Raw genomic sequence first — 9,614 nt, forward strand, 5'->3', positions numbered from 1 at the left:
TCTAAGGACCTAAATATATTCACTTCGGTTTTTGCCATCTTATCAACACATCTTATCAAAAAGTGCTACGGCAGCCCCGCTGCACAACCAGTCCGAAGGTGACTGGTGTTTCCACAGACAAAACACCTTCGCGCGTTTGCGTGCTGCCCAGCAGCTCGGAGCTCTGCTCCCTCGTTCTCAGCGTAGCTGAGATCCATGGGCGTAGGCCCGCTCGACGAGCTGCAAGAGTGGGCATTCCAACCAAGTCGTGCCGACTTGAAATTTAAAATGCCACATTCACCGCCTCGTCAAACGGAGACGGATGCACACGGAAGACTTCCACCATTCTTGCCACGCCAGTGCGAAGGCTTTCCATAAAGATGGTCACTGTGGCCGCCTGGGGGAGAGGATCAGCTGCCATACCGGCAGTGAGCGTACGCATCTCTTATACAAACTCCACCATTTTTTTCTTGCCCTGTCGGGTGGCAAGGAAAAGCGATCGCACGCGATATACCTGGTCAGGCTGCGAGAAACTTTGTGAAAGCTTCAGCTCCGTCCAGGAGAGAAACGCCGCTTTGACCGAAGTGCCGCACGTCATTTCTCATTCTTGCGCTCAATCCCGAGCATGGAGATAGCTAGCGCCACGCGCTGAAGCTCAGTCTGGAGCGTGGCGGACGCCATAGCCACTTTGGCCTCTCTCACCCAGAGTCGAATATTCTCTTCATCCTTGCCCTTGAAGGTCTTAACGCTGTTCATGAGGGCTTGGGTCGGGAGGAGTCATACGTCGCCGACAGTGGTGTCATGGATGCAGTCGACGTCGACATCTTTTGCTGCAGGTGCTCTAGCAGAGTATTTTCATAGCTCGTAACGTCTCTAGGCGCGCGCTGATCACTTCAGGCCCTTGCAAAGCAAGCGTTTCATGCCCACAGAGCCTAGCGGAGACATCATTTTTTAAGCAGTTCTGCATGCACTGGGGCAAACAGGAGAGCTGCTACATCCTTACAGAGGGTAAGTCGTAACGACGCAGGTGTAAAGCGCAGCGGGGCTGTTGTAGCACTTTCGCTTTGAGGAAGCTTAGTCAAGGTCGGCTACCTTCGTTCCATACTTAGAATCAGTACGAGTGTAGAGGATCGCAATCCGCTTATTCCAAGCGTACTTTAAACATTAACCAAGTTAAAGCCGCTCTCCCGTTTAACATGTGAGCTGTATTTCTCAGTATTATGTGCGGCAAAGCCGCCTATATCTAAATCTCTAGGCTTTCCTATCTATATAGAAAAGCTAATTAAATGTATAACTACTGGCTGTTCCAGACACGTACTGACTTCTTATTTCAGTGTAGCCACACCATCGTGTGGTCATACCATCTTGTGTAACTCACACTGTATTATGTAACTCACACCATTGCGTGATCACATCATCTAGTGTGACCCTGTTACAGCGTACCCATTGATTTTTGGCTTGGAAATGAGAAAGGTCACGCTCCCACGCAAATTCGTCCGACAAAACCCCAATCCAATTATGATCCCCAGTTGGCGTCAGATACGTTAGATAGCTTTTGGAAATAATTCAAGCTGATTGTACCTCGTAAAAGTTCACGTCAATGAAACCCGGCCAAAGAGGGGACTTCTTCCAAAAGAGGTAAGGCTGGCAGTCCAGGGTTGTATGTTTTAACACTAACGTACAGGGTGTTGTGAAGCCATGAAAATTCCTGTTAATTTCGAGTGTGTCATGCGATTATGTACGACACATGACTGTCAAAAGTTGAAGGTAAAACGCAGGGCATTGAATATGCCAGACAATGATATGATATCTGCGCGTCTTGCGATGAGGACAGATGCAAATTTGTTTGAGACATCCAGTAATATTCGAGAGGTTTGACATTGTGAAGCGTTGTATTTCCTTAAGCCAGAATTCTCGTTGCGGTCTTAACCAAGGAATCAGCCTCGAGGAAGTCGAAACCGTTACAAGCTACGCACTTCTCTTCTCGTGGAATTTGATGAGTCATCAGCCCACCTCCATAAGAGTTTTCGGAACTTGCATGAAGATTATTGATTTCAGTTCCAGAAGAATATGTGTATGGCCGTACCTGTTACGAGCACCTCCAAGAAGTCGGTAGAGAATTTGATGCCATTGCGGCGATAACAGGTCTTAGCTCCTGGAAAAGTTCGTTAGCTCTCGCCTTTATTTATGGGTAGTGTGAGAAGGAGTTGGACCCAACAGTCCCTCAAACACAACACACACGCTTGTGCGACAAGAAAGCGAGCCACGGCTTTGAGGGGATGTATAAATCAATTTTTTGTCACCCAAATTGCTATTAGTAAGACCTATAGGAGCCCTTGAAACTTTCGTAAGACATTTTTTGTAGAACACCGAATGGCATAGCGATTTTAGACGTAGATCACATGTCCATATATGTAAAAGGCGTCCTTTCCAATCAGAAACTCAAAACATTCGTTAAGATATCGATGACTCGAAGTACAAATAAAATTATACCGTTCATAATTTATAAATTCATGTATAACATATTAATGGTATTGCGAGATGCATTCCAGCTTTGTTTTTGCTGCTGCTACTCTGTGCATTGGCTAATGGATTTTGAGAATCAAGGTTTGCTCTGTGCGAGATGCGCGGCAACCCCGTATACAAAAATGAAACCAAATTATCGTTTGACAAAGTGTAAAGATTTGTGCACTACATCTTTAGAGAGAACGATGGGAAAGCGACGGCGAACTCGAAGCGCAAGTCGACGTCGCAACGAAATTAGGCATACCGACATCAGAACGTCATCTCAATGTTGCAGCTGGTTCGCGGAGGAGTACAATCCGGCCCAGATTGGTAGCATCGATGGCACGGACACGACATTTCATGACAAAGGACTAATGCGGGCTTCGAATGCTATATTTGACGCCTTTAAGGACCCTGAGATCCAAGGCAATCCATATGCTACCCTGTTTGTAGCAAGGCTGTCGTATAGCACACCGGAGTCAATGATTCTGGATTTCTTTAATAAATACGGGCCCGTTCGCCGCGTGCGGCTTGTGTGTGACAAAAAGACCAACAAGTCTAAGGGCTACGCTTTTGTCGAGTTCGAATACGAGCGGGACTTTGAACGAGCATACAGACACGCCCACCGACGCGTTATCGATGGAGCAATGATCCTGGTGGACTATGAACGGAGCCGGATTATGAAAGGGTGGAAGCCTCGGAGACTTGGAGGCGGTTTGGGTGGTAAAAAAGAGTCGGGACAGCTTCGTTTTGGCGGACGAAATCCACCATTTAGGCCTCCATCAAGACCAATTTAGCAATGTAAAATATTCTAGTTCGCTGATCTCTAATTGACAGCTACGAGCTGCGTTCGGGGTAATATTTCAGTCGCCCCTGCGAATAGAGATTGCGTGGGAATTAGCTGCGATGGTTGTCGTGCACTCTGCCAAAATAAAGACAGGTATCCTGGCTTCTGCTGTAGTGAGGCACTATGGTACTCTACGACGATGGCATGGAGTCGATTGCTAACGAGCATCACGCGTCCAGAAATGGCGTTAGTGTTTAAGCCATCAATTACGGCTTTGCCATCAATATATATTCCAGCCGCACTTCCGATATCGCTTTGGACGTTAACCCACAACATGTATTCCTCTGTAAAACTTGGACAAAGGAATCCACGCCAAACGATGCGCGGGTAGCCTCGCATACTCTCGTTCTTACTCCAATCGAAGTCGATCGTTGTGTCCACAAATCGCACAGTAGGTGCTAAGTTTCGGTAGAAAGTTTTTGTATCAACATAATAATACCCGGTCAATCCATGCTGCGGTTCAGCAACAAGAGTCTCGATCTCATATGCTCCAGGAAGCATGGTACGGTAACTCACAATGTAGTCGCCATTGCCTAGATCTGTGATGTTACCCGTCGAGCTGTCAGGGCCATGAATCCGAGAAACTAAGTAGTCACCACCTTTGGCACGAATGTTGCCGAATGTATCCCGCACTGTGACGTGATAAGTCTGAACCTTTTGAGTGACGATCTGCGGTCCAAGTCCCGTATTTGTTGCGGCTGCTCCTGCCCCGTTAGGAGACAAGAAAGACGTGCTTGCTGTGGCTGCACTAGGATAAACTTGTAGCGTTGCTGTTTTCTGCTCATAAAATTTGCCTTTGTCCACACTCAGCAACAGGGCATGCAGGCCAGCGATAGTAGCTATGTACTCAACGCGTACCCTGCTGGCCGATAAAACGCTTTGGAGTTCTCCGCTAATCTGGAAAACATTTGCATAAACCTCAACGCCGGTGCTTAAGCTTCTTAGTTTGACTCGGATTTGATCGAAATACGAAGTCAGCATAAATGCAGTAAGGCAATTTGAACTGCTATCCCGAAGTTCCAGCTCGAATGAAGTGAGAACCCCTGCAGATGTCAAAACGAAGCCTCCACCATTGAGTGTCGAGGTAGCTGCATTGGGCGGACCAGGTTCTATGTCTAGTTGAAACGGGCTGCCCTTGATATTAAATGGAGCCAAGAAAGCCACAAGAACATCGTTGCCCGAGGGAACCTTTGCTTTCATCGCATCAGGAATAGCGGCGATGTACAGCAAAAATTCACCCGTTACGTGAGGAATCAAAGTGACTTTGTACGAGCCGTTGTACACTTCGCTGATCGACAAATCGACTTCATTATGCACCTGCGGGAGCAACACGAATAGTGTGCACTCGGCGTTGTCTTCAAGCTCGTTGCCGAAACTATCGCGAGCCACGACATCGAAATCCAAAGACTCATCAACTACTGCTTGCACTGCCACCGACCCGCGTATCTGAGCTGAGGCACCAAATTTTGGAGTAAACATGGTGGGATCTGCAGCAGCGGGCTTGATGTTGAGGAGTGGAACATTGTTGACAATATTCCAAGATGTATAAAGCTGAGACGATGGAATGATTTCGCGCGATTGCGACAGACTGCTCCAAGTAAGATTTACGCTACTGCCGGCTACCTGATCTGATTTGGAAAAATTAAGTTCAAAATACACAAGTGCTCGTGCTGTAAGACGAATCAAGTGAGATGCTCTTGTAGCACCATCTTGGACATTTACTTTGGTGCTACCGATGCGAAGACTAGCTGATCCCAGGGCATGTAATTCCAAGGTGTATATTTCACTAAAAAGGGGCAGCACAAATCCATTCCAGCAAACACTAAAAGTCGTTGCAGAGTGCGTACGAAACGGTGGTCTTGCACTAAAATCGAAAGCTATTGCTGCATCTTGCCGTTTCAACACCAGCGAATGATCCGGTGATATTTCAGCTGGTGCACTTTTCACGGGGACTTTACTTACAGAGTAGTATGAACCATTAACACTACCAGGTACCATTAACGTTGGTATAAAAGAAGAAAAAACGCCTTTTTGGAGGGGACGTAAGGTGATAAGGTAGCTTCCATTTTTCTCGTCAATAATCGGAGCATCCAAAAAAGCGCGTTCCGCATCATTGAGGTGGATAAATTCGACCCCATCATCCAGCACATTTCCGAAAGCGTCTCGGGTGGTCAGCCTCAACTTAATGAGAGCTCCTGCTCTGAAGACCAGTGGCGGATCAACAAGTGTCGTTAGGAGATCTGGGTAGAGTAAATCCAACGATGTCGTAGTCGAAGACACCACATTAGGATATATACAGACGTTAAATGGGCTTGACACAACCGCGACACCATCCACACTAACGCTGATTTTGTAGCTGCCTTTCCGATTAAGCGTATAAGCCACATGATAAGCTCCTGCGGCTACATATGATATAATTACATCCGCATTTACTGTTGTCAAAACTGAATCAGGGCCTGTGAACGTGACGTCAATACTCTCGTTACCAGCGTCAGCCTTCTCATTCCCGAATGTGTCGTAAATACTAACAATAAATTGTGTGCGTTGTCCAGCCGTACTTGAAACCAAGCCATCACCTGACGCCACACAACGCGATCCTAATGCTGGTCCAGCAGTGACATTGACAAGAAACGGGCTCCCAATGACAGCTTGGTCAGCTAATATAACATGTAGTCGTGTGATGCCGACGTAATGTGCTGTATATATGCAAGTATAGTGTCCATTGAGTAGATCGGTGCAAGCGCTTCCGCTCACATTGTTCTTACCGAGAAATTCAAGCACCACTACCAAGGTTGATGCACCTCCACCACTCAGCACGTTGTTGCCGGATGAGTCTCGACTTGTTACCTCGAAGCTAGTTTGGACATTTGTTTTCGCAAAAACAATTCCAGGACCTTCCGCGCTGCTTGTCGATCCCACAGCAATATTAGGCACGACAGTAATTGCATACGGACTGTTATGCAAATGGACACCATTCCACGTGACCGAGACGCTATAACTGCCGACCACACGAGGTGTATACATGATTCTATACGTTCCATCTGCATTGTCGACTACTTGACCCATTGCTACGATTGGGACTGTGCTGTCTAAGCGCGACGCCTGGAGATTCAGATTGTTAAGATTTCCTGTAAATATTCGATTTGCGTACATATCCCGCGCTTCAAGCTCGACAATCACAGTTTGCCCAGCGACACGACCAATTTGTAGACCTGGACCAGAGAGAACACATTGTGCTGGATTGAGCTGAGCTGGTAAGACAGTTACTTCGAATGGGTTTGCTGCTAGAGAGACATTGTTGAGAATGATCGTCAAGAAGTAGTCACCACTGACTTGTGGTCTCAATACCACACGAAAGACATCCGGTTTCGGATCCCACATAAGCAATGCATCCTCTGTTCGAGTACTCTGAACCCCAGAGCTCTGCTCTGTAGCTAATGTCAGCGTTGCAGAGATGACATCATGTTGAAGGCCGGATTGATCTCGTGAGCGTCGCCTGTTGCCGAAATCATCGCGAGGGAAGATGCTCAATGTAAAAGTCTTGCCTGCAAACACCTCGAGTGCGGACATGGATAAATGATCAGCATTAAAACTAGACGTTGACGATTCTGGACTTGCTGTCAATGCTGGCGTCACAAGCACATTAGTAAATGGAGAGTCCCTTATATGACTACCTGAATAGAGCTGATGGGCTGGTATAACCTCCATCTTTCCATTGCTGACACATTTCCATAATAATTGGGCGTGAAATTTACCTTGTCGTGGGGCTCGGTACTCCAATACCAAAGAATGCAGCTCTGCAACGTCTAGTGCAATTCCAGCCTTCGCCTTTATCACCGGAAAATTATTGTTAATTTCACCTCCAGCATCCCAACGATCAATCACAAGTGAGTCGTCGACCCACAAACGTGCATATCCTACTACCGAGATCGCAATAATGATTGTCTCTGAAGTGACTGGCTTGAGCCAACCACTCCATCGCGCTGAGTAGTGACCTCGAGCTCCAATGAACGCTGGTCCAGTGTTCCAGGTGAAATTGATGTGGCGATCAATGTGTGACACCTGAGGAGTACTTTTCGCAATATGTTCTCCAAGCCAAGCATCTTTAAAATAATCTCCGCGCAACCCTCCAGGATACAATAGTTGAATAGCAACCGAGTAATTACCTGAATTTTCACGCATCCATGTGCAAGTGAGCAAGGATTTATCTGGTCCCCCACATTGCGTTATAGTCCCATGTTTTAGTGGGCGAAATATTGCAGCATCAAAACTTGAATCATCTTCGATAGCATAAGACGTAATGTGGAAAAGAGCTTCATTGGAAGGATCAAGCCCGGGGACCCCACTTCCCAGTACACTATGAATCTGAAAGCTCATTTGGATACCAGCAGTTCCACCCTTTAGTAGTGTAGACTCTGGATCCACCACATGCGATAAATTGGCAACTGGTCGTGAACTATCGTCATCCACAATGGTCACAAAGGTGCGCCACTGATTGCCGAGCGTCGCTGGTGCCAAATTAAGCTCATCAGTTGGAGCAAACGGTTCACGAAGTCGAAGCTTGAATGAGTTGTTACCATTAATATGATGATTGTCGTGAATCTGAATCTTAAATGCGAGAGATACAACCCCAGGCGCAAAGTCCAGCCTTTGCGAGCTTGTGTAAAACATGGTGGGGGAAACATCTCCAGGTGTTGTGGTGATGTGTTCAATATCGTACAGTAAAACGGCTCGTCCCAATCCTCCTCCAGATCGTTTGACAGTTACAGTAAGGTTTCCTGCAGCTTCGGTAGTGGCATAAAGAGGTGACTCGAACGAAAATACCCCGCGATGACCACACACACGGTGTGACTCCGAAAAAGATGCACAAACCCACTCAGAATTCGCGTTGCTACCTTGAATGCAGGCTACACTGCTTTCATTCAACGGTAGCAACGTATATGAGGCTGGTGCTAGCGTATAAGATTCAGCCTCATCAAAAACTCGCGGATCTTGACTTCCATACACAAAGGTTTGCGAGAATTCGCGGATAAGCTCGTCGTTAGGCAACGGCTGGTCAATTTGACGTTGTCCACTGCGACGGACAGAGTTCAGCTGCAAATCTGCACACTTGAGACAGCCATGTAAATCGCACTGTAGGCACCGCGGATCGTATTGTTCACAGGAAACTGATCGATATTATTTGGACAGGTCATTTAAAACACACACACACATCTTGCATATAAGTCAAAGCGTACCACAACTCTGTGTTATTGGATCAACATAGAATTTTTCCACACATTGCAAACAGCTTGTGCTTGTGCAGCTTACACATTTCTCGTCAAAAGCACAGAAACGTTCTGAGCAATCTATACCACTTCGTGTGGAATCACATGTGCACAATCCCGTGGAATAATCACATTTCCCGCCTTTCGAACAATCGTTGGGACAGGTTTCTACGCGGCAAACGCTTGTTATCAAATAAACAACATTGCTAAGATTTTTAGACACAAAGAAACTTTACTCTTAGCATAGCACAAACCCCCTTGTTTTAAGAATCCTGACTGGCAAGCTGTGCAGCTCAACCCAGCATAGCCATGGTTGCAGATACACAATCCGCTACTTTGATCGCAGTAGCCGTATTCGCGACTAAAGCAGTAGTACTCGCCGTTTTGTCCAGGCCCGACCATTCCAGGACAGGACTCTATAGAACAAAAGAGGAAGTCAGAGCTATTGATATGACATATTTAGAGCAAATTGTACGCTGCAGTGGAGCGCTGAAGAAAATTCGCGGCGTATCTAGCGAGTACGATGAGCCTTTAAGCCCATCAGACGACGGAATGTCTGGGTCTCCATAGTATCCGACATGTCCTTTCGCGTATGGTTTAAAATGTGCATGTGTTCCGAGCAGTGGGTCATCTGACGAGTTGATCACGCGAAAATTATCAGCCTTGTGTAGCAGCAACAGCAGCAATAGCAGCGTGACCACCACAGACGTCATTTGTCGGATCCTAGTTAGCAACCTTTCACTTCAACATACCATATTGAATAGCTCGATTTATGTGGCTGAAAAGTATGATTTTACCATTCGCTAAAAATGAATTTAGCAGTGTCCATCCATTTGGCTACTCGAAGCCACAAGTCCTTATCACTTCCGGAATAGCAAACTGCTCCACGAGCCTCTCTGCATCGTACGAGATCGGAATAGAATACAATGTCTGGACGTGGATTTAGCCGTGGTGGCGGCCGTGGCGGCCGTGGCGGTGGTCGTGGCGGTGGCCGTGGTGGAGGCCGTGGTGGAGGT

The 9,614-nt window shown here is 46.9% G+C and overlaps 2 protein-coding genes across 2 annotated transcripts; one reads left to right on the top strand and one right to left on the bottom strand.

The window, feature by feature from the left end:
- Positions 1 to 2,690: 2,690 nt before the first annotated feature.
- On the top strand, positions 2,691 to 3,281 carry PHALS_02049 (u11 u12 small nuclear ribonucleoprotein 35 kda; the record flags this gene model as incomplete). Its single annotated transcript, XM_024716559.1, has 1 exon — positions 2,691 to 3,281. One exon carries the CDS (start codon positions 2,691 to 2,693, stop codon positions 3,279 to 3,281), a length of 591 nt encoding a protein of 196 aa, XP_024582145.1.
- Positions 3,282 to 3,310: 29 nt separating this feature from the next.
- PHALS_02050 (Actin-binding cytoskeleton protein, filamin) lies at positions 3,311 to 9,311 on the bottom strand (the record flags this gene model as incomplete). Its single annotated transcript, XM_024716560.1, has 6 exons — positions 3,311 to 8,499; positions 8,569 to 8,575; positions 8,686 to 8,766; positions 8,830 to 9,014; positions 9,121 to 9,229; positions 9,297 to 9,311. The coding sequence occupies 6 exons, from the start codon at positions 9,309 to 9,311 to the stop codon at positions 3,311 to 3,313; spliced, it is 5,586 nt and encodes a 1,861-aa protein (XP_024582146.1).
- Between the last annotated feature and the right edge of the window lie 303 nt (positions 9,312 to 9,614).

This window comes from Plasmopara halstedii, assembly GCF_900000015.1.
Source record: "Plasmopara halstedii genome assembly, contig: Scaffold_1651, whole genome shotgun sequence".
Lineage (NCBI taxonomy): Eukaryota > Oomycota > Peronosporomycetes > Peronosporales > Peronosporaceae > Plasmopara > Plasmopara halstedii.